The sequence below is a fragment of the Tympanuchus pallidicinctus genome, unplaced genomic scaffold, assembly GCF_026119805.1.
Source record: "Tympanuchus pallidicinctus isolate F22 unplaced genomic scaffold, pur_lepc_1.0 scaffold32, whole genome shotgun sequence".
Lineage (NCBI taxonomy): Eukaryota > Metazoa > Chordata > Aves > Galliformes > Phasianidae > Tympanuchus > Tympanuchus pallidicinctus.
This window is the reverse complement of record NW_026294750.1, coordinates 3,097,358-3,119,219: the sequence shown is the minus strand read 5'-3', so window position 1 is coordinate 3,119,219 and position 21,862 is coordinate 3,097,358. Positions and strand designations below refer to the sequence as shown.

The 21,862-nt window shown below is 50.1% G+C and overlaps 1 protein-coding gene across 1 annotated transcript; it reads right to left on the bottom strand.

Moving 5' to 3' along the window:
• Positions 1-289: 289 nt before the first annotated feature.
• On the bottom strand, positions 290-21,256 carry SLC26A9 (solute carrier family 26 member 9). Its single transcript, XM_052698484.1, has 21 exons — positions 21,172-21,256; positions 14,455-14,581; positions 13,295-13,434; positions 12,898-13,008; positions 12,498-12,673; positions 12,175-12,339; positions 11,760-11,912; positions 11,297-11,379; positions 10,899-11,046; positions 10,096-10,209; positions 9,595-9,672; positions 9,191-9,286; positions 7,511-7,617; positions 6,743-6,812; positions 6,433-6,525; positions 5,899-6,015; positions 5,136-5,453; positions 4,857-4,911; positions 4,333-4,478; positions 3,484-3,561; positions 290-3,260 (listed from the first exon to the last, which is right to left on the bottom strand). The coding sequence occupies exons 2-21, from the start codon at positions 14,577-14,579 to the stop codon at positions 3,213-3,215; spliced, it is 2,421 nt and encodes an 806-aa protein (XP_052554444.1). The 5' UTR covers positions 14,580-14,581; positions 21,172-21,256; the 3' UTR covers positions 290-3,212.
• Between the last annotated feature and the right edge of the window lie 606 nt (positions 21,257-21,862).

Sequence of the window (21,862 nt, the reverse complement as noted above, 5' to 3'; positions counted from 1 at the left end):
TTCAGCCTCTCAGCTTCCAGCAGCTCCACAACCTGCCCCAGCCACGTCTTGACTCCCACAGCGTTTTTTCCTTCCACGTGTGTCTCCCGATGTTCCTCCTCACTCTTCCCAGCGTTACAAACACACGCCTCCAGTCTGGTTTCACCCTGGAGCACGATGGAAATCGTGTTCCTTCTTTACAGCAGCGTTGTGCTGAAGGGTTGCACCATTTTATCCCGTGGCATCAATGTTTGTGAGGTGCCTTCAGCTGGGAGCTGCCAGAAAGCCTCAAAGCAGCAGCAGAAGCGAGTGATTGTTCAGACATTCTTTATTATAAAAAAGAAAAAAAAAAAAAAAAAAAAGAAAAAAGAACAAAACCGATATTAAATTAAATAAATTACAAACATTCTGAGCTGGTTATACGTCATGAGTTTGTCGGGGGAGGCTTCAGAGCTGTTACACACCGTCAGCAATAAAAGGACACTGAAATTTAAGATTTTCTACCCCAGTATAAATTGGAGTTTCCCTCACTCTCCTGTCCAGGACATGAAAATGAAGACATTGTTGAGCTTCCAGTGGTTCTATCCATCTGTGTTGCCATCAGAAGTGACCTGTGGCTACCAAAAGGAGGAATCATTTTTCCTGGGCTGTCATCACTGTGTGCCAGTGCTGCTATTGCAAGGAGCCTCCCTTGAAATCCCATCTGTTATGTTGTAGGAACTTCAAGAAACAAAATCTATTCTTCATGCACAGCCTGTTGCTCTGAGGTTTCCTGCGTGAGGTCTGGCAGATCCTGAGGAATCAGTCTCCTCCAACTAGACATGATTGAGGAACTGGAAACTGCAATTTTTCTTGTTTGAAGCAGAGCGACCTCAGAGATGCAGAAACATTGATTGCTTACTGTAGAATAGCTTCGTGTTCCATTGCACCAATTTCTTTTCTTTTTTTTTTTTTCTTTCAAATAAGTGAATGAAAGGAACTCTCAAACAGTAGCAAAACAGCATGAGTAATCACCCTCAAAGATAAGATAATTTAGCTCTTGTTTTCAGCTTGTACAACAAAACACAGTTCTGGAAAAAGCACTGCTGTCTCTTATCAAAATAAGTAATGACTATTAGGAGGTGGTTTGTTTCTTTTGGGAAACTGACTTTCTTTGGTGTTATTACTCTCCTGCACCACATAATCTGAAACTGAGGTAGAGAAATGGTGGCTTAGTTAATGAGGTGTTACCTAAAACCAGTGGCAGGTCGTGATGTGATTACCTGTAATGGTTGTCTAGCCATGATGGTTCATGAAGCTCTATTTTCCTTAAAAATGGGACATTGGGAGCAATAGGGAAGCTCTGCTTTGTCTGCCCAGAAAGCCTTCCAGCAACGTGTTAATGAATCAACTCAATATGAACCTTGAAACGGTGCACTAAAGCTTGTTTATCTTTTTAAAGTCGTGGAGCAATACAATCAAAATAAGCTTTAAAAATATAATTTGCTTGGATTATTAAGGCTTTTTTTTTTTTTTTTTTGCATTCATGGAAATGCAGCAGACTGTTGAGTTTTGCTTGTTCACTCTTGTCTTTATCCCAGTGCTGGAAATACTTTGTAGGAGGATTTGAAAATCAAACAGAAAACAGTTGCATTCATTGCAACTGAAGACATACTAAATTTTCTATGGCCTTACTTCCATCAAAGCCATATTTGAGGTTGAAACGCACTGAAGAAGGGTCCCTTTAACTCTTGGCTTCTGCTTAGGTTTTTTCAGGCTTTAGATTGTTATCTTGTCATTTCTGTCACAATATCAGCACTGGGTAAGAAGGGAAGATGTCAGAAAGGGAAATTAAAATAGCACTTGTTATAAGCATCACTCAAATATAAAAGAATGCCAGATTTCTAGAAATGATTAAGATCTCGTCTGTCTGTCTCTGGGTTAGAGAGTCAGGCTTGTTTGCCTGAGAGGTAGATGGTCCTGGTATTATCAATCTGAGATGAATTGTAATGAAAATCATCAAATATGCAGTAGAGAATTGTTACAGAAATATCACATATAAAAAAGAGCGTTCCCTTGCTGCCTGAGTGACCATTTGAGAGCTTGTCGTCGGAAGCCCTCCATAGCGCAGCTGGTACCAGTTGCAGATACAAAATGGGCTGAAGTTTTCATCTTGCTGCCCTGGATCCAGGACTTTACAAGAAGGAGATTCCTCGCTGTCCCTGCATTTACTTTTTGTGGTCAGAATGACTTGGGGAAAAAATATATAGAGATGTATATATATCTCCACAAAGCACTAATCGACATACCAGGCTGAATCATTTAGGTACTGCAGTCAAGATGGAAAGGGAGGCAGAACACCCTTGGAATTAATGCTTTCACGACATGCACAGTCTAAAAACCTTCTCTGCAGCTCTGTTCAGACAGAAGGAAGATGCCTAAAAATATCAGGAGGGATTTTAACTGGAGTCTGGGTCTTCTGAACACATGCTGACTTACTGGGCAGGCAGACCAGCATGCACACGCAGCACACCGTAACAAGGAATCCATACTCCCCATTACAAGCTAACCCTATTAATAAGTCAAAATATAATCTGGAAAATAGCCCACCTGAGATACTGCACCAGGGTGTGAGAAACACAGCACTGACTGGAGGCTGTGGTTTCTGGGTCACACAGAGAGCAGTGCAGGGGCATGGAGAAATGTGGGAGAACACAAAGGTTGGCACCTGCAGTGCAGGCACCCCGACAGTCAGTGCACGTTTTGAAACAGCATTACCTTACAGGCTGCACCTTGCAAAAGCTGCTTTTGCTCATGATTCAAAGCCATGAGAGGCTCGCAATATTTGCTTAATTTCATTTCATCGGGAAAAAAAGGAGGAAGGAAAAGAAAGAAGGGGGTTTCCCAAATGCCTCTGTGGGCAGAAGATTGTGACTGTGTGAGACAAAGGCAAGCACGTGGCAAAACCAACTGATTGTCCCATGCGCTGAGGCACCTGCCATCAGGTGAGCTTGCTTCTCTTCTGTGATTAATGGGATGGCATTTCCTGAGTTCCTGCTCCATGGTGTTCTGTTGTCTGCTGCAGAGGCCATTTCTCTGAGCACCAGAAGCAGAGCGGGAGGAGAAATTTACCAGTTCAAGAGGCGTGATGACCTCTTGCTTTGCAAACACTTTGTATTCCTGGGTAGGAGTGCAGCTCTTCGTGATGGGATGGGAGAGAGGAGGCTGTCCAGGAGGGTTTATCAGCACGAGGCTCACAGCGCTGTCTGTGTCTCTGAATGGAACATGCTTCCAAACATCTCCTAGAGGGCACACAAGGCGTGCTGGGTTAGGGCTGGTGCCGTGGCAGAGCACAAACCCAGCAAGCTGTTTCAATCGCACACAGAAACGTCAGCTGAAGCCCCAGCCCTTTCCTGGCCTCCTTATAGCGTGGGGGTCAGCATCAGGCAGTGCCTCCTCCTCTACCTGATTCAAAGTAGAATGTCCCACCTGGTGTCCCTCCTGCCCACAGGCACTAGGACTAACCTCCTCCAGGTTTGTGAACTCCGAGCTGCTTTCATCCACAGACTCATCGTAGATGGAGAGCTCTGTCTGATTCGGCCTCTGGGAAGGAAAGAATCAAATTCAAGCATTAACAGAGTTCAGGGACAAACACAGTGGAAGAAATGAGTAGCCCATGCATGCCCAAAGGGAAATGCCCAAGCAGAAAGGGCACAGGTGGAATCTTGTTGCAGCTGTTTATCGTCGCTGACTGAGCTAGCACTTACACATCACTGCAGAGATAAGGCATACGTAAACTCACTCTTATGAGATAACTGAGTAAAACTGCGCTGGTTCTAGCTCTGGTTATTATACAATAAACCAGTGTATGTTTGGGGAAATAACCTATCTGACCCTCTGTTGTCAGCATGTGCCATATTCCTGTGTTGACCTTTTCTCTTCCTACCAAGGGAAGCATTCATGGATGTTCAAGGGCAGGTGCATTTGCTTTGCCTCCTTTTGCTGTGGCCATATTCTGCCCTTGAGTGCAGTTGCATGCTCCAGCCAACGCCAAACAGAGAGCACAGACCTGGCACTGCTCTATTGGCCTCTACCAGCTGGGACAACATTCATCTCCCAGCTTGGGCCTTGCAGAAAACATTGACACTTCTTGACTTCCCATTTAATGCAATTCAATCAGCAGGCGTTTGGCTCCTACATGAAAATTCAGATAGGAAATAGTTTGTTGGATTTAGACCTTTACCACTTAAGATAAACAAGAACGTTTACCATGTGCATTAGTGAGATTTTGTTCTTCCTTTGTGCTGGCACAGTGTATGGATTTAACAGTACAGTACTGTGAGGTGGAGAAAAGCAAATGGGGAGCAAATGTACCTCTTCTAAGGTGGGTGGGTGGACGACTTCTTTGATATCTGCCAGTGCGAACAAAACAGCATCATGGATGGTCAGGAAGATGTGTTTTCTGTCCAGGCCTCCTTCTTCAAAAACCCCACCTGTGCTGATGTCGTTGTACACCTGGGCTGGGGAAAAGAAAGGTGAACCAGGGTGAGAGCAAAGAAGGAAGCCTTCAAAAGCAACATGGCTGATGGCAGCTCTCTGAGGTAGGGCAAGCCCAGAATGCATAGTTTGCTGAATTATTCAATTGCCAGTCTATTTTTCTATGTGCTAAATGCAGAGATTTTCCAGTAATACCACTTCCCAAACGAAAGAGCCTATTATGCAAACAGAGAACAGTGTTTCTCCTTTGTTTCTTCTGTTCTTTCATCTGTTCTACTCTTTTATCTGTTCTGATTTGGTCCTACGAAGAGATGACAGCTAGCAAAGTTTGCATGAAGAAAACAATAAAGTCCCAAAATGGAGGAAATGCACGTGGAAATGTGCTCTTCATGGATTCTTACCATGCACGTTTGCCAAGAACACTTTAATGCCAATCTTCTGATAGCTGGAACACAGCTAGAAGGGATGAGAGGGCAGAGAAAGGATTAATAACACTGCTGCTCTGGCTTTGTGTTTATACATTAAGTCTTTTATCCAAGGCTTTACACGTGTCCTGGGAATGCTGAAGGAGAAACTCACACAAACCTCCGATTGAGGAGGGTAAACATCTTTATCTAAACTGCACAAGGGAGTGGAAGGTACTTGGGTGGTAAGGAGCCCGGCTGTAGCAGAGGACTCACCTTGCCCAGTGCTTTTGTGCCCATGAGGTCAACAAAGCACACCCCGCTCATGTCCAGGATGATGGTGTGGAAGCTGACATAGGGCGGTGCCGTGGCCATGGGGTCAACATCTGCAGTTGACATTTCCCTGAAGCTGCTTCCTTGCAGAGTGGTGGTGCTGCCCAGCTCGCTGGAGGTGTGTACCTGCCTGGTGCCGTTGGCAGGAGGGTAGAACGTGATGTAAGAGATGCTGGCGCCGTTAGCAGTCGTCTGGTTGTTGTTGGTGTCTGTTGGAGAGGTGCTTTCAAAGTCTTTCTGGAGCTCTTGCATGGATAAGGTCTGTGGGAAAGCAGAGGTAAGCAGTCAGGCAGGACCGCTGCGCTTTGTGAGCCAAGAAACTCTTTTATGCACTGAAGTAGTGCAGGATCTTCTCAGACACTGAGAGAGGATGACTGGAAATGTGCTTCACAAGGGAAGGGTTTGAGCTGAAATGCTGACATAGGTCCATCCTTAGGGCAATTCCACATTCTAGTGAAAGAAACTTTCCTGCTGTCATTCCAAACTTGCTATCTCTACATTTTTCCTGCTCCCAGCCATTTCCAGTTGTCCTGCACGTAAATGTTTTGACTACTGGGCGAAATGCAACCGTGGGTGGGAAGGAAAGAGTGCAGGTGGTGGTAAATGTGACTGGGAAGACCGTGCAGAAAATCATACATTGAGAGGAGCTCTCTGATGGAGATCTGGGGAGCTTTGCTCAGCAACATGAGCACCCAAAATGAGTTACCTTGTTCTGCCTCAGTAAGAATTTTGGTGGCTTTGTTGATGGCTGTGCTGTCCCCTTCTCCTGCCATTTCACGTATTTCTTCCTGGCTAAGTACACTTTCCCAGGATCCACTCCAGTCTGTGGAAAAGAAAGTTTCTCTGAAAAAGCCTCTTCAGCCCCAGAGTCAGGGATCCCCCCGAGCTTTCCTGGCCTGTGGCATGCAGCACAAGAGGACAGCAGCAGCTGTGCACAGGAAGTGACAGTGGTGGCAACCAGACAGCACCATGTCCTGCAGCACAGGCACGTGCATGGAGAGACACGTGCAGCAGGGTGACTGCTTTGGCAGAGCCTGGAGGAGGAGACTTGCCAAGACGCAAATATAACCTCTAAAGTGAGATCTAAAAACAGATCAGAGAGAAAAGGGCAGAAGAGTATGTCTCTTGATCTGCAAGAGCACGATGATCCTGGGATTAATTATCTCTGCCTGGCAAGACAGGAGGGAGCAAGGGCTATTTGGATTGGCCGCGAGCAGGAATTTCTCAGGGCATTGCTCACCTTGGCTATAATCTTCTCGCGGAATATCTCTGAGTTGGCAAAATACAGTGGTGAGCAGTAGGTCACAATTTTAATGCCGTTGAGTTCGTGTACCTGCAAGAGAGAGGAGAGCTCAAACCAGATGTGGTGGGGCTGCGTGGGGTGCAGAGTGGTCGGGGCTTTGGGCAGTGGATAATTGGGAAAGCCAAGGTGAAGGGCAGCCCTGAAACAAACAGCAAACAATTTCACCGGGACAGAAACCTGGGTTTGGGCCTCCTGGTCACATTGGGTACCAAAGGCAAAGAACAGCTTCCTTTTAATTCCTGCTTACCTTGTTGTAGGCTTTGGGGTTCTTGTAGATGTCCGTGGATGTTACTTGGCCGAGTGCAGAACCGTTCCGGCTGGGAGAAAAATCCAACCAGAGTTAGAGAAGATCTTACAGAAGAAGAAAACTGCTTCTCTTCGTACCCATCACCAGGATTTGAAGTATCGCTTTAGGAAAACGCTCACATTTCAGCCCTGCAGAGCCTGTTTGGATGCTGGCAGAACACAACCAACCCACGGGACTGCCTTGCTCACCAGGGAAAGACCCAGCACAAGGCTGCAGAGCAGCCAGGCAGCGCTTCAGCTGGATCCCATGCTTGGCTGCAAGCCTGCTCCTGGCAGGGCTCCCCACCCCGGGGGCCAACTGGCTTTACCTGAGCTCCCAGTCTGGGAGGTGTTAATGAAGGGCTTTGTGGATTAAAAATAGCGCTTCTCTACGCATACATGGGGCTCTTTCTATGAGCAGCACTGGTGGGAACTATGCAGGTAGCTTTTCTGGCTGAGGTAAATAGCTTCTGACATCCCCCTGCCTTGGGATGTGCACATCGCTAACCGTGCACAGGAGTGGGAATGCAGGCAGTAAATTAGCGCCTGCCATTCCTGTTTGCGCATTCCAGGCGCTGAGGAGGACACCTGCACTCCCCCAGGCTCAGAGTGCACGTTCCTTCGAAACGCAGGCCAGAGGTTGCTTATGAAAATAACCTACTGCTTATTATTCTGCAGCTGGGAGATGTTTCCCTTCCCTTTAGGTTTTTGGAGCTACGGTGGTACTTACAACTGGGTATGGAAAACCACAACCAGCACGGAAAATCCCACACCCACCGCGACTCCGTAGGGCAGGCTCAGGAAGAAGGCAGCCAGGAAGCTCACCAGCCAGACCAGCTGCAGAAAGAGAAGGGCAAGGCATGGTTCTTCTGCTGTGCCCTGGGCTGGAGCACAGCGAGGAATGGAAAATGGCTCGTGCTGATATTCAGGACTCAAAGAACGGCACAGCTGAGGATCAAAAGAATGCTGCAGCTATTCTAATTACACTGCTTAGTGCATGTTTTCGTGTGAAGCGTCGCTGCTGGGAAGCTAGCCAGAAGCCCCAGCTTTTCAGCTGTAAAGCAACCAGTGTAATTCTTCATAGCTGCATGACCCCCCGTCACTCATTCAGCTCAAAAAGTCTCAAGAAAAGGCTCCTGCAGATCAGACCATCTGCTGCTCAGCAGCACTCCCACCCCCAGGAAAGCTCCTGCTGTCATTCAGAGCGTATGGAAGGAATGAGCATCGATCTGCAAACTGCCTGAGAGCCTGCTGTAAATGACCTGAGCACAGAGCAGATCTGATGACAAAGTGTGACAGGGCATAGCAAAACCTGCTCCACCTCTCAGCTCAGAGTCCTGTCATCTGTCATTTCTATATATTAGCACGTGAGCATCTCCATCCACATGAAATTGGTCCTCTATAAATGTGCCTTGTGAGAATTGTTATCAGGGGATTATAAGCTGATCCTCAAGACTATGAAGAGCTAACTTTGATCTTGGTCAAATCAGGGTAATTTTGATAATTTCAGCATCTCAATATCAGATTAAGAACGATGCCTTTACATGTGAATCCTCTCCATCTGGACTGGATACAGGAGCATGCCTTTGGAGCAATCTGTGTGATTAGCACCAAAACAAGACCAGACCTGAGGTAATGGACACCAATGGGCTGACAACACCCAGAAGTGGTATTCCCCAGTTTGGGACAGGAAGGGCATTGAATCTAGTTCAAGTTCCAGGGAGATTAAGGTCAGTGGAGCGCAGTTCACCCCAATGGCATTTGCTTTGTCCTCACTCTTTTTGCACTGAAGGCAGCTTGTGCCAGCTGGGAGCTCTGTGCTGGACAGTGGGCCTGTGCCTTCACCAACATCACAGAGCTCAGCTGGGACTGCTCACCCATCTCTGTTTGAACAGAGCGTTTTGGGAAAGCTGTTGATGGCTCAGGTCAGCCCCTTTGGACTCGCGATGGCTGCGATAAGGCAGCGCGCCGGGTCCTGACAGGATATTGGCTCGGTGTCTGCACACACCACTCAGCCCCGGGAGCCCTGTTCAAACACTGTCTTTTTTATGTCAGACATTTCCAAATTCCGTTCTCACTCCCCCTCACGCCACCCCCTTGGGTTTATACATCAACCAGTGCCTGGAGTCCTTATCGCTGCGAAGGGCTCTCCTCACCCTGGAGGGCTATTGTGTGAGTTTTTAAGTCATGACTCCTAGATATTGAGCAGGGCCGGTTTGGCTAGTTCTGGGCAAACAGGCTCCTGCCGATGATTGGCATTTAAACAGAGCAGGTAATAGTTCAGCCTCCATGACATGTGGCCAGGCCATGGCTCCAGACCATCAGAAATGGATGGAGCACAGCAGTGGAGCAAAACCCATTTTCCCCAGAAGGGATCTGGGGGTCCCCCCACCCATCCCCAGGCACTCACGCAGTCCAGCTTGCTCTTCTTCCACAGGTAGAAGGGATCAGCCAGCTGCTTGAGGGAGTTCTTCAGGTTGACAGCGATGAGGGCTCCCAGGACAGACTATGGAGGGGAGGGCATGGTGTTACCCTGTGCGTGGTGCTGAGCGTGTGCCACATTTCACAGCAGATGCTTTCCCAGCCCGTCAGCACAGTGGAGACAATGAAGATCACAAAGATCGTCTTTGCAGCATGATGGTTTAAAAGATCATTGTTTCCTACAGACAGGACCCCAGCCCATAGCAAATCAGGCTGTGCAATGGTTTGCATCAAGCAAGGCTTGATGAATTCTCTGAAGCAAGGCTGAGCATTCTCCAGCATGGAGAGGTTGAGATGCTGCTGCTGCACTTTTTGCACATTTGTTCACCTTACCTTTGGAAGAGGTTCAAGATAAATTCCTAGAGAAAGCATGGTCACCATAACCACCAGTGCCACAAAGAAACTGGCCACCTGCAGAAAGGAGAAAAAACATTTCATTAAACGTCAGAGTCTTCCTGAACCCCCTCCTGGTCCTTGCTTTCCAGCTGCTTCAGCCAACACTGCAACTGGGCACTCCAGGGCTGTGTGAGCAGCCATTGCCTCTGAGAAGCAGGCTAGAATCTCCCAGTTCTCACAGACAGCCCAAAACTTCTCTCATGTGGGAGCTCTGCTCTGCTCAGTCTGAGCAGCCAGAGTGGGAGCACACATTGACAGCCCTGTATCTGAGACAGGTCCAGTGAACCGTGCAGGGAAAAATGGGGCTGGGGGAGTATATCTTGTATTTAACAGCAATGTGAAACACTCCTACAAGGAACTTTTTCAGGCCTGCAGTGATGTCACGCTGGCAGCATGCACCTCTGCAGGGATTTGCATGGAAGATGTGGGAGTACTAACTTGTGATTTGCCTCCTGCCCCGTCCACAGCCAGAGTGACAGAGAGAGCACAGCAGATGACGTGGATTTTGAAGAAGGATCCAAAGAAGTTACTGCAGCCCAGGGCCAGCATTTCCTGTGGAGAAGGAGGAACACAGTCATCTCAGTGAGCAGCTCCAGTCCTGCCCTGTAGAGGTGTTTGAGAAGAGAAATACAGCCCCCAGTTCCTATTCTCTACAGTGTATCCCAGAGCCTTTCCTTCCCAGAAGAGCTGAGGTGGGTTCCAGCCACTATGGCAGGGCAGCCTGGAAGCACCATGCCATACAAACATGTTGTCAGTTGTTGACACACTAAGGGCAGGGCTTCATGTGGTATGCATGGCTCTTACTGAAAGCTACCACTGGTGCCAGTGATGACAGGAGAGGATTATTTAATGTCCTGCCTCTCACAGTATCTAGGTGACACATCAGGAACCCAGGCCCTCGTCTGCTCCATAAGAAACACATGTGCTTCACTGTGCTTCAACCTGCAAAAGTGCCATCTGGGCCAGAACCTGGGGCTGAAGTCTCAGCTCTGGAGGGAAAGCAAAGCAGTGAGCTGAAGCTAAGTCTTTTCCTCCCTTTGACAGTGCCTCTCCCACCTGTAGGAAATGGATCTGCCATGTCCTTTCAGCCTCTGCCTGGCAGGCTGCCACGTGCGTGGGAGAAGCACGTACATTTTGAGCAGCCACGTGCATTTGCAAGCTTCCCATTCATGCAGCAAGGTCTTCCTTTCACTCCTGAGAGCCAGGGGAACATTCCTGCATCTCTCCAGAGCAAGCTTTACCTGGTTGGGGTCCACATCATAGCCATGCTTGGCTGCCAGCGTCCTCCCCATGGCCAGGTTGATCACGTAGCTCACGATGGCGAGTGAGAAGGCTGTGCCAATCATGTCCTTCCACTTGCTCACCAGGGGCAGGGTGGGCTCTGGGAACCTGCATTCAGAACAGAGGAAAGAGGTGGTTGGGATGCTGGCATTGGAGGCAGGGATGTGTTTTTAGGAATGGTGTCTAAGCTGTGGACAGAGTTAGGGGATGGTAGCAGGGTGGAACAGGGCACGGCAAATCTGCCTGGCAGTTCTGAAAGGGGATTGTTGTAGAGCAGAGAGGGGTTTTCCAGGATGCAGAATAAGGAGGAGGAGGGGAAATTATTTGGATGGTGAGTCAGACATGCACACATGCTTACCCCATGCTGATCTTCCCAACCACTGGCATATTGTACTTTTCAGGCATCTTAAAGCTGCCAGAGATTGCAGTTGCAACTATTACCTGCCAATGCAGAGAGTAAAAGAGCAGTAAGTAGAAAGAACGTGAGCTCTCTCAGAAGCATTAAGTGGTGTTCCTGGGGCTGATGGTAGAAAATTAATTCCAAATTCAGACTGGAACACGAGAGAACATCCCATGCAGGAACTTTGTTTCTCATGTTTGGCATTACCAGGATGCAGGTGCAGCCCAAGAGGGATGAGGTGTGTTTCAAGGGTATCCTCCATGAGGATGGCCCAATTTCAGACCCCAGAGTACTGCACTGAGCATGGACGTGCTGTACTCCTCCAAAGTCCCCTTCAGAGCAGAACTGGGCATCCCAGGGCTGAGATGGGACAGAAGGTCTGTCTCCTGGAGGTCTGAGGGACAGCTCATGTATCACTTACGATGATGATCTCCATGGGAATGGGCATCCGGATCTTTTTCATGTACTTCAGGTTGAGTTCCTTGACAACAATCAGAAGCACAGCACTGATCAAGGCATAGACCAGGGAGGCCACGTTGGTTTTGGGCAGACCTTTGCAAATATCAATGAATGTCTAAAGGGGAGAAAAGAGGAGGAGGTGTCATGGGACACCAGGCCCAATGGACAGCACAGTGGACAGTACTCATTACGGTAATCACCTGCAAACACCCTGAGAGGTGATGGGGCAGCAGTGCAGGTGTGCAGCCAGCTGCTTTCCCCCTCCCTCCAGCCTCTCCCCTTCTCCCAATCCCAGTTTCCCCAGCACAGTAACAACGGTGCCTGCAGTGTGGTGGGGAGGAGGTACAGGGAAGGACCCTGTCCAAGCACCCACTTACATAGACGATAGCTAAGGGCCCGGTGTAAGACGGGACTGTCAAGCCGAAGACGTACTTGAGCACGGAGATGAGGATCTGCAGCCCTGCTGCTGTCATGAAACCCCTGATGAAAGACTCTGACAGGTAGATAGCAACAAAGCCAAACTGCACGAATCCCAGGCACAGCTAGGGTAGGACAGACAAAGTGTTATTAGAAACGGGCCAGGCCCAGTAGTGCCACTTCCAGCATCTGCTCCCAGCCCTTGCCTCTGCTCCAGGGAGGATGAATCCCTGGGGGTCAGCTTTGGATGGGGCACACAGCAGAGGCAGTGAAGAGTCCTTACTTGTATGATGGCAGTCAGGCAGGCTAGCGTGGCAGAGATCTCCAGTCTGGCTGCTTCCATGGCTGTGGTATTCACGCTGGTCTCATTGGTAGTGTGATTGAAGTACTGGAAGTCTGACTCTGGAGCCAGCTCATGGCAGACGTTGCCAACAATAATGCTGATGACTGCAAAAGTACCTTTGGCACAACACAGTGATGTCAGTAGTTTGTTCTGGAGAGTGTCCTGCCCTGGAAAGCACTCGGACAGGTTAGGCTGTCCTGAACGAGTCACTCAGCCTATCAAGGGATCATGGACACCATAAGCCAAGCCTGCCCAAACATTGCTGCTCCAGGACACACCAAGTATTCCCATCCAGTTGGTGCTTAGCTGCCCTGTGCAGAGAACTGCTCTGCAGACTCACCTGGGACCATCTGGTGGATACCGCCAAGGAAGAGGTATGTTATCAAAGGGAAGAAGGAGGAATAGAGCCCATTGACAGGAGGCAGGTTGGCCAGCAGTGCAAAAGCCATCCCTGGGGAACACAAGAGGAAGGTGCAGGTCAGCGTGGTCCGAGCAGCCCCTGCTCTGCTCGTGCTCTATTCCTGGTCCTGAGGATGCTGACAGCCCCAGAGCTGAGCACTATGTGGCCAGCGTGGGTGATCTGGAAAGGGAAGGGTTCCACAGGAACATACAGGGACAACCAAATGGGAGGGAGAGCTTGGGTTTGCATGTGCCAGCAGTAACGTAGGTAACCGCCACAAACTGCTCATCCTCTGTGCTATCCCCTCTCAGTGATAGGAAAAGCTGTTGCTTCTCACCTTGTGGCACTTGGATTGTCCCCGCACTGACCCCACCGAGAACATCAGGCAAAATGTACTCCTTGATTTTATACTTGGGAAGCCAAACAAGTATTGGGAACAGGCTGAAGAGAATGAGCTTGAATCTGGAAGCTGAACATCTGGAGGAGACAAAATATGCAAAGAAGTAAAGAAGGAAGGAAGTAATCAGGGACACGAGCAAGGAAGGAAACCAGGAAGCAAGGAAGGACCTTCTGAGCAATGCCTCAGCCTTTCCCCATACCAAATCCTATGCCCAGTGTTTTGGGCACAGCCCTTCCATGCAAGTGCAAGGCTCTTGCTGTTAATGGCTGGCTGTGCCAGGGAGGATTACTGTGGGAAACCCTGGGAAGTCCCCAGTGCTTCACAGCTCTGAAAGGTTTGGCTGCCCAATATCTCGAGTCTTTATTTCTAGCACAAACGGTGTGACACAGCTCAGAGATTGATGGGGCAGTTGAGCAGAGCCAAAGATGAGCTTCTGCAGGTGTTTGGTCAAAAAAACCCAAATTATGTCAGAAAGAACACTGTTTCTGAGTGCTGACACATGCAGCTTCTCACACCTCTGCCTGCCAGCATATGTGCTCTCCTTCCCTGTACCACTGCCTTCACTCTTCCAGGGAGCAGAGTGAGATTTCCGGGACAGCACAGAATCGCAAGGTTGGAAATGACCTGCAAGATCATCTAGTCCAACCACTCTCCCATTCCTATTAGTACCACAAGCACAAGCAATCAGCAGGATTATTCAACTTTCTTTAATGGAAGCCAGTAGGAACTGACAGAAGGAAATCCCAGCTGGAAAGCTTAAAGAAATAGTCTACTTGCTCATACCTGTATCGCCATTTATGCTTTTTTCATTATTAGTAAAACTTGGAAAACAGCAACCCAAATCCCAAAAGCAATTGGTGCAAACTGTTCTGCTTCTGTGCCTTACAGTGTAGCAGCAGTGAGGCAGTGAGAACAGCGTTCTGTTCCCCTTGCTTCTGCACCACGCGTGCTTATCCCATGCTTTTCATCCATCAAAGACCGCGGAGGTTTCGCAGGATTCAAACATGAACTATGTCCCCAGGTCCAAATAATGACCCAATTCCAGACCAGCTCTGCTGTAGTTTTGCCCCGCGAGTAGAGATAGGATTCTGTGTTACCTGAAAAGGTTTTTCAACTTTTCCCCGACAGGATAACTTCTGCTTTTCTTCTCAAACTCTTCATCAAAGAGGCTGACCGAGTACGCAGGGCGTTCGATGACATAGCGGGGTCTGGCGTGGCTCATCTCTGGATCATTTAAAGGTTTCCCAGAAAAAAAGAACAAGCAAAACCAAGAATGTGACTGGAGCTGTCCCCACCTGCAGTATAACAGACCGGACACCTCCAGCGTCTGGGAGCCCTCCCAGAACATCTCCACCCTAAATAGTTTCCCTATGCGCAGAGGCAGGCTCTGGGAGTGGCTTCTCCAGCACTGGGGACTGCTGCTCCCTATGAGCCTTCCCCAGCTAATTTGAGGTGATGCTAACGAGTGATGCTGTATGAAGGGGACAGAGCCCATCCTGGGTTGTCTGCCAGACGGGCGCAAGTGTTAGTCTCAGTTCTGCCCTTTTTGCCTTAGGCAGGTCATCTGAGCCATCTCGTGCCTCAGTTTCCCCACCTGCCATCAGGGTTGGCACAGCAGCACCTCATGCAGCAGCCCCGACACAGCAGACACCGGTGCTGTGATGAAATGTTGTTCCCATCCAAGGTGTCCCTGTTTCGCTGCCCACTGCACTCAATCACATTCAGCAGCCTTCCTTCAACCCCGTTGCCTTGAGAGGCTGTGAGCTTGTCCTGGATCTATTCTAGGAAGCGATGCACGGAAAGATAACTGTTGCTAATTTGTTTCAGTGATGATGATGCTGAAGCATCCTGATGGACGAGTCCTGAGCAGTATCTGGGTCTTACCAAAGAGGCTGATGAACTTCAGAAAGCCCTCATTTTACCATGACTGGGAAGAGGGGAGAAACATTACAAGTTGGGAAGTCTGAGGGTGGAGAGAGGAAGTGGTCAGGCATGGATTGGGGTATTGGCAATGATCTGTGGCACAGCAGTGATGTAAGTGGGTCATTGCCCAACACAGGAGCAAAAGAGGGGGTGGAAAAAGCAGGTGATTCAGACAGGAGCGTGGATCAAGAAACAACATCCAGGTTGCCAAGGCTGCGTGGAGCGATCCGAATCCTCCCCCCTCCCCTCTTTCCTCAGTGCTTTCAGGTACCGCTGAAGTCAGCACACATCCAGGATGAACCAACATTCCTGTGTAGGAGCAACGCTGCCAGCGCCGTGCAGATCCCTCCCTGGGCTGGAGGGCGTGAGCAGCACAGAGCAGGAAGGAACATGTGATGCAGGCAGCCGAAACTTTGGGGGAATTTAGGTCAGCAGAATCATAATGCTGATGGGTTAAGAGGGGGAGGTCATCAACCCCACTGCTGCCTTAGGAATCACAGTGGCACCGAGGGCACTTTGCTATAAACCAGCACCAGCAGTGCTGTGCTTGGGAATCTGGGCTCTGCTCCACATTGCCATGGCTCGTGGGACCCCCAGGAGCCCCCATCCTGGCTCTGAGGTCCTGGCGAGGTCCCTACAGCACGCCCTCAGAGCCCGTCCTCCTGCATCCACAGGCACTGCAGCCACCGCCCTCTGCAGGCACACATCCACTGCCAGCTCTGCATCCCTTCCTACCAGGGATGCCCTTCCCAGAGAAACTGATTTCTGCCTTCTGGAGGACTGGTGCAGGCTGAGAACAAGCAGCGTTCAAGGCTCTTCTCCAGTCCCCACAGCAAAAACCCCTCTGCTCTTCTCATGTCGAGCTGCAGAAGTCCTGTCCCAGCTTTACAGCCTTACTCCAGGTCCCAGCCCCGCTCCTCTGCTCTAAATTTCCTATTCTCCCTCATAAATATTTTCTACCCCAAGTCCAAACCATGCAACAAGCTTCTAAGGGTGACAAACCCATCAGTTTTGGTCTCCCAGCTTTATTTCTCGGTTCCATCACTGCCCAGCAGCCTGCCTGCCATCAGACAGACTGAATCAGCCGATTATACCACAGCTCTTTAATGAATTTCTCCTGCTGAGCAAATGTGCTGGCAATCAGGAATAATAATAAACAAGGCAAGAACAGAGGGGAAAATATCCCCATGATTAAATTCCATCTTAAACAAACAAGCTGATGATGTCAGCGTCTCGGACAGAGTCAAGTTCTTGTCAAGTTCTTGACTTGGCTTATCACTGGCCTTGCCCTAGATCAAACAGCAGGTTAAACCTTTGAGATTTTGGAATTAAAGAGAACCAGCCGTGTGATTGCGCCCTGAACAAAGGCAGAACCAGCTGTCCTGGTGCTTATGGGTAAGACCACAGGGACAGCGAAGCAATGCAATGCACGTGGGAAGGAAAGCAGAGCAGCAGCATGTTGTTGCCTCAAAGGCAACAGAGCTCTGGTCCAATATGGGCATGGAAATAAAGAATGGGGCTGCGGAAGAGCTCCAAGAGCAAAGCTCCTACAGCTCAGTGCCCAGTGCAAGCTGAGGCTTCAGGAAATCCATTTCTCTGTGTGCTGGCTGGAGTGAGTGATGCTGAGAAATGTGACATTGGCCCCATGGATGAGCCCACTGAGCCTGGCATCTTGGAGAGCTCAGGAAGCACTGGGGACGTAGCTGTGATGTGATACCTTATGCAAGCAACAGGTGAAGGCAGGACCACGTCACTCCGAGACTGGGATGTGGGTGATGGGTGTTGTGCCAGGTCACAGCTGAGTCCCACCAGGACACACCTGGCTGCTCCCTGCCCTGCTGATCTCAAAACGCCTTGTATTTGCCAAGCACAGACTTTTCCTCCCAGCGTTCATCTCACAAATGCACTTTCTGAGCTCTTATCTCCTGTCCCCGTGCTGGTGATAGCTTTGTTTGGGAAAAGTCACATTGAGGTTTCTGTTGAGTGTTGATAGGACCCATTGGCGTAACGCTGCTTTCCTGTACTGGCACAGCCCAGCAATGGGACTCCAGTCCAGTCAGTGGGAATCAGAATTTGGTGAGAGAGAGAACAATGTGATCTGGAGCCATGTTGTGCACAATGTAAGGGCCCAAACTCATTCTAAACGGGAGTGTGGCATTCAAGGAATGCCCATCTATAATTTAGAGAGAAAAAAAATCGGTGCTCTGGAAATACTGTTTCCTCCTTTTCCTACCCCCTTTCCATCCCCCTTCCCCTTGCACAAGCATGTGCACACACAGATCTTCTGCTGACTGTTAGTGGAGGTCAGAGGTCTGGCCTCTTCCAAATCCTGGCTGGATCTTTGTTAGAAACATCTCTCTCCCAGCTGCATTGCCCAAGAACGGGCTGTAAAAAGCTGCTCTCCCCTACCCCAGGAAGAAGGCTCTGGCCACAGACAGCAAGCACAGGTGCAAGGGTTCGGTTGCGACACCAAGACAAGGTCTTGACTCCAGCTGCTCTGAACCACTGCTTCCAGCTCCCACACAGCTCTGACTGCAGGTGCCATGGGAGCCCTGGGGCAATGCAGCAAAAGGGCTCACGTCTCTGAGGGACATGTGGGGAAGCTGTCACCTCTCCCCTGAAACCCTTGGATGCTCGCTTGCTGAGATGGGGCATGGGAAAGGACAGGGTAGTTGTGGTGCTGGATGCTGAAGTGCTGGGTGCTGCAGTGGTAGGGGCTGTGGTGTTGGATGCTGCCATGCTGGATGCTCCCCGAGGCCGAGCTCTGCCTCAGCCTCACACCACACACCTGCATCTGCCTCACACCTTCTCCCTTTCACATCTCCAATGTCCAGCTGGGCTTACCAAGCACGCTGGCAGGAAGAAGAGAAGGAGGGGGAGGTTTCTGGCGTCAGTCAGCTCAGATATTTCAGAAGGATTTGATATAATTCTCCCCACTATCAACACCAGCCAGCCTTGCAGGTCCACTCCCATGTCCGTCACGTTCTCCAGCCTCCTGGTATCAAGTCTGGCTGATGGCCTTCACCAGCAGCTCGTCACCAGGGCAGTGCCTTCAGTGGGGCTGTTTGGCTGGGCGCACCTTTTTGCATTTAAATTCCCTTTGACCCAACTTGCCTTTAGCTTTGTGTTGCCCTAGGGCTTATCTGTAGGAAAAAAGCACCTTGAAGAATTGAGGTCAGATCTATAGCCCTATGTTTTTGGCATAAATATATTGGTAATAAATGCCTTTCCTAATAGTGCAGATAACTTGGGGAAGGGGAGGAGGCAGAAGTTGGGAACCAGTGACTGCATTGCTAGGGCTAAGCTGCCAGCATGCACTGAATGTGGGTTTGTAACTTTCTACTAATTTCTCCCCTTTGGAAACAGAAGAGGCTGATGCCAGGAGAGTATGTAGTTCAGTGATGAAAAATATCCTACCCCAAAGTTGGCTTTTAGCCTTGGAAAAGGCAGAATGACAGTCTACAAAGTTCAGCAAAGACTTAGCTGCTTCAATCCATTCTCCTTTCAGAGATCAGGTTCCTTCATGATGGCCAGTGCAATAAATGCTGGAGAGACAAGAGGAGGAGAGAGGCACGAGCTGGTCCTGCCTGACTGCTGAAGCCAGGATGGATCTGCTGATGACCTCAGCTCCATCATCCCTCTGATCAGCCATCCTGTGCTCACACTCCTTCACTTTCACCATGGAGCAGCAGCCAGGCGTGGAACAAATACTTTCTTTCCATTTAGATTAAACATTTGGGGTGTTTGGTGGGTGATTTCCATCAGGCAGATGGCTCTCCTCTCGTTTGGAGTGACCCAACCCAGTGCAGGCAGCAGTGCTGCGCTCTGCTCCCGTGCAGCACTCTGGAAATAGCCCTGGGCCGCTGCCAATGTTTGATGTACCACTTCACATGAGTTTCTAACCAAACTAGCTCTGCGCTTGGTAACCAGAATAATAAGATCTGCAGACATCTGCCAGCTACGGAAGGTGAAGCCAAAGTGTTTGGCTCGAAGGGAGCTTAAAGTAAAGCGCTGGTATTCGGCAGCCTGACTCCTGCTCCTTTTAATGTCGCTGTTAATGCAGCAAATGCTGTGGGCACAGGGATCTGCTCTGTGTTGGCAGCAGGTTAAACAAGCCCAGATTTGGCCAGCTCTTTCCATGATGTGTTTGATCAGCCCGCACGCTCTCAGCTCCTGCCCTGCCCTCTGTGTCTCCTGCAGTTGCACCCAGTGCCGTGCCCAGGGGGCTGTGCTGTGCAGGTGGAGCCCATCCCAGCTGGGAGAGCCACAGCAGCAAAGAGATTTGGAGCTAAGAAAAGGCACAATGTGATGGCTCTGAGGGCCCAGAGCATCTATTGCCTGCAGCCCCAGCTCACTGCCTGCAACCACTCTGCCTCGCCCTGCAGCAGGGACTCCTTCTGTCCTTCCTCTGATAGGAGACAAGAAAGGGAGCCAGGATGGAGACTGACTTTTAGGATGTATCACCAGCTGGAGCTCCATGAGAGTGCTCCAGAGCTGCCAGTTGCCCTGCTCTGAGCTGGTGGCAGTGCCTGGAGGTGTCACCTTGCTGCTGGCAGTGCTGGTTGCCAGCTCCTTGGCAGGCAGAATGCAGTGTCTGACCTTAATGGCATTTGCTTCTGTTCCTAGGAAGCAGTGTGCCCTTCCTCCCTATCCCTTGGCTGCTCCCCCTGAATATAGAACCCTTGGGATGGGGAGGAGGAAAGGTTTGAAAGTGAAATTAGAAGCAGAAGTGAAGGCTTGGCCTCCCTCATGAGTCTCTGCATGCCTCCAACACAGACCTCGCCCTCCGCCTTTGAAGAGCAGGTGGGCAACACAAATCCCAAAGGAATTAAAAAGTCTGCAGGCTGCAGCATTCTTGCACTGAGCCGGGTGCCTGCTGAGAGCTCCACAACACAAACAGCCGCAGGTCAGCCGGTCCATCCTCCCCCAGAGGTAGAGGGTGGGAGAGCATTTCTTTGCTGGAAAGCTCTGCTCTGGGGCAGGTGTCACTTCAAAGGAGGGAAGGACAGGTCCCAGATGAAGCTTTCAGCTTGCTTGCAAGTAAGGCATGGATATATTTAATTGGGGCAGAGAAGAAAGCGTCTTGCCTTTGTGAACATCAGCATACAGCAAAGGGAGGAATTCTTCTCTAGTCTGTATTTGAGGGATCCTGCCCAAAATGCACTGTCACACCCCATGCAACAGCACCAGGAGGAGATGCAGCCCCTGCAGCTGAGCTCAGCCTGCCAGCACTCCTCATTCCCAACTCCAACAGCTCCTCCTATTCTGCCTGTGTGTGCCCACAGCCATGCAGTCATGCACCTGCTGTCCCAGGCAGCAAAGACCCCTCACTCAGGCTGGATTCCTATGCACAGCGAATGCTCCTCTCTCATTGCATAGATTTTGCATAGATCTGCATGTACCTTCTTGCTACGCCTGCACGTGCAAAGTCTAATCTGTGCTGTCACATCCTCGGGGCAGGGACCAGTTACAGATCCCATGCACAGGACGTTCTGCTAATAAGGATCACAAAACTGAGGGTCTCTCATCAGTAATTCTGCTCCTATACCAGGGAAATCCCCCCATGGATCTCAGCAGGAGGCAGCCAAGATAAAAGGATAAGATGGTAAAATTTATACCAGCAATGCCTAATTCAGGTATTTGCCTCTTTCAGCCTCTCTTCATAAATCAAGCTCCTGGATTGCAAGTTTTGCTAATTCGCCAGTAAATCTGCTGCCACGAATCCACTTTGCAAAAAGAGGGAGACAAAAAAAGAAAAAAAAAAAAAGAAGAAGAAAAAAAAAAAGGACCAGTTCTCCAAATACTGAAACTCACACCCAGTGGCCGTGCAACCAGAGGGCAAATCCCCCACGCCCACCCAGACAAAGAGCGGATTGTTGGTGCTGGGTTACCTGCGCCTCGCCGGGCGAAGGGAGGGCCGGTCCTGCGCGGAGCCGCGGAGGTGGCACGGAGAGCGACGGAGCGGAGCTGCCGAGAGCCGTGCACAGCTCTGAGCTCAAATAAGCCCGTGAGTCATTTATAAATCACCTCAGTCAAGGGGACCGAGGGCTGTGCTCGGCGCCTGATTGGCTTCTCCGAGGTAATTGCGAGCAAGTACACCCAGGCTGAGCCTAGGAGATAGCTGGGGAGATAAGGAGAGATCTGAAGAGGGACAAGGGGTTTTTTTGGATGTCCCCCCTCACCCCACCCCTTCCCTCTCGGTTCTGGGCTGTTTGATCCCCTGTGCAGGTCCTGGTGCTCTGGGCTCCCCGTGACAATAGCCCATATTCAGCGGACCCCTCCCTCGCCCCGACCGCACGCGGTGAGCAGAGGATGCTTTGTTGGCCCGGGGCGCTGGGCAGCGTCTCCTGGCTTTTGTGCTCCAAAAAGGACAATGGGATGCATTGTGCCAGGGCCTGGACCCCGGGCTTTGAAGGTGGGATTGGCAGGGGAGAGCAGCTTCTATCTCATTTCCAGGTTCAAAGAGATGAGAGGAGCGGAATCGGATGGGAAGTGATGGGTGAGGGCAAAGGGCTCATCCTCAGCACTGCATGGAGCCACGCGGTCCTCTCTGTTGTAGGGATGTGGCAGTGATGAGATGGA